Genomic DNA, 2,285 nt, shown 5'->3' with positions numbered 1-2,285 from the left:
AAAAACAACAACAAAAACTGCCAATATGGTCCTAAAATGGGGGATTTAATTGATCTAACGCTGTTTATTACCATGAACAGGAACATTAATCCAACCAATCAGTATTTTGCTCAGTTCCAGGGGAGTTTATGTTGAGTTCTGACCATGTCTGGATTAGAGAAACCCACTTCCTGTTCTTTAGATGTTCTAGCTTTTATAATGTGTGCATCCTCAGAACAAACCTAATAACACCCAGGGTGCATATATGTTAACTTCTGACTATTATAAGCATAGAAAATATATGTATAAATTAAAGTTACATGAAAATAAACATAAATATTCTGGTTAAATTAATACGGAACCAAACTGTAGGTCCAACTAAAGGAAATCCGGACTCACATGGTTTCATCGCAGGCCTGAGTGCAGTCCTGCACGGCACTTTCCACCACAGAGAGCTCGATCATACTGGAAGACACTGGAAGAGGACACCGCATGGTCACCACCAACAAACACATCAGCATCATGGTCATCAGACCGTCCCAGCTTACATGGCTGCTTCTCCACTGCGTCCAGGATCCTTTCCACAACATCATCGAGTTCGGAGGAGTCCACCGACTCCAACGCCTCCACCAGGTACCTGCTGGCTTCACTGAAGGACAAACAACAGAATTAGGAGAGAAGGGTGTCCTCACGTTCTCTGTTTGTTAGACGAGATAAAAGGAATGAGCTTTAAGTAAAAAAAATACATTTTATTGGCTTAATTTACAATATGATCCGAGTGCTCATTTATTTTAGCAGCATCATTCAGAAAGTAGGTCTCATAAAATAGATCTATTCATCAGAGAGTGAATGCATTGGATAAATAAAACGTTTTTTTTATGCAGACATGTGGTTCTACTGAGCAGTTCATCCGTCTACTGTAGGGTATCGGCTCTCAGTACTCGGCCTGGACTCCTATTGCATTAATCCCTTCATCTATGCAGAGCGGCATGAAGGAGACCAGCCTGTGGTTCTGCTGAGATGTTCAGGTTAAACAGCGACCTTAATCTCAGTGCCGATTCTGGTGTCTCTCATCTATTCCATAGTTTCTAAAGTTTATCAGCAGAACAGTGAAGGGCTCTAAATTATCTCCTATTAAACGGCCGCATTAATTCGTCCTAATAAATCCCAGTGGACAAACACCAGTGGATGATAAGGCTCCTCAGATCTAGAATTAAAAAAAACGGTCACGCAAAAATTGACCTTAGAAAAGTGTATAAGAATAACATAAAAGTCAAGAGTTAAAAGATAAACAATGAAATACTGTGAAGTATTTTAACAATATAAAAATGGTGCATCTGGAGAATAAATGATTAATATGCAGCTATGGAAATTTTTACAGTAATGGATATTTGAAAATAGCATCATCAGAGATGTGCAAAATGACAGCAGCAGGTTATTTAACTGACTAAAGTAGAAACTATGCAAAATCAGCATGAATGGAACAACTTAATGAGGTTGTTGGGAACAGTGGTGGTTATAGAGTCTTCCAGCTGCTGGGAGGAAGGATATGTGATAACGCTCCCTGGTGCATTTAGGGTGCAGCAGTCTGTCTTTGGACCTCCAATTCAAGTCCTTGTCCTTAGTCCAGGGGTTTCGGCAACCCAAACTGCTCAAAGAGCCATATTCGACCAAAAAAACAAAAACAAAAAACAAATCTGTCGGGAGCCACAAAAATGTAAAAGTCTTCTATCAGCCTCGTAGGGCAGTGCGGGCAGTAAGTGTATTAGACCACTATAAAAAACGGACAATGTGAGCTTAAATATATAATAAGCATTCGTGATTAGATGTTAATCCTGGAGCAAATGTCACATAGTAGCATGAGGTGAGGGACGAGCAGTGAACGCTCTCACCGCACGCTGCTTCACCGGCTGGTTTAGGTTTTGCTGCATTGATGAAAAGGTAAAAACAGGATAAAGGAATCTTTCTATGGTGGACGTGTTTCTGTTGGGAGGAGCTGATTGAGTCAAGAGGAACTGAGCAGGAACTGACATCCATCAGAGCAGAGCTATCTAACGCTGAAATCCCACATCCCAGCTTTCCTTGGTGTGATTTATATTTTGAGGATTTGGGGAAAAAAATTAAAAAAAATTCACATCCCTGCAACAGAGCGCTACCTATTTGATCTGTGGACGTTTTTCCATCCTTGCAACCAAACTAGCAGCAGTACTGGAGTTTGGATATGCAATCCACTTCTTAAATCTATTTTTGCTCTCCTCTAATTTATCCAGAAGTACTGAAATCACTTTCTTTCTCTCACGCACAAC

General features: G+C 40.4%; 1 protein-coding gene across 2 annotated transcripts in view; it reads right to left on the bottom strand.

The window, feature by feature from the left end:
- pole2 (polymerase (DNA directed), epsilon 2, accessory subunit) overlaps window positions 1-2,285 on the bottom strand; it is a 15,623-nt gene that overhangs the window by 12,031 nt on the left and 1,307 nt on the right. For both annotated transcript variants that reach the window (XM_015389487.1, XM_015389488.1), the window contains exons 2-3: window positions 528-628; window positions 379-454 (exon numbers count right to left, since the gene is read on the bottom strand). In XM_015389487.1, coding sequence (XP_015244973.1) covers window positions 379-454; window positions 528-628 — 177 coding nt within the window. The remainder of the gene's footprint in view (window positions 1-378; window positions 455-527; window positions 629-2,285) is intronic.

Source organism: Cyprinodon variegatus, unplaced genomic scaffold (assembly GCF_000732505.1).
Source record: "Cyprinodon variegatus isolate N-32 unplaced genomic scaffold, C_variegatus-1.0 Scaffold462, whole genome shotgun sequence".
NCBI classification, from domain to species: Eukaryota; Metazoa; Chordata; class Actinopteri; order Cyprinodontiformes; family Cyprinodontidae; genus Cyprinodon; species Cyprinodon variegatus.
Note: the sequence above shows the minus strand (reverse complement) of the source record. Positions and strands in the feature narration are given on the sequence as shown.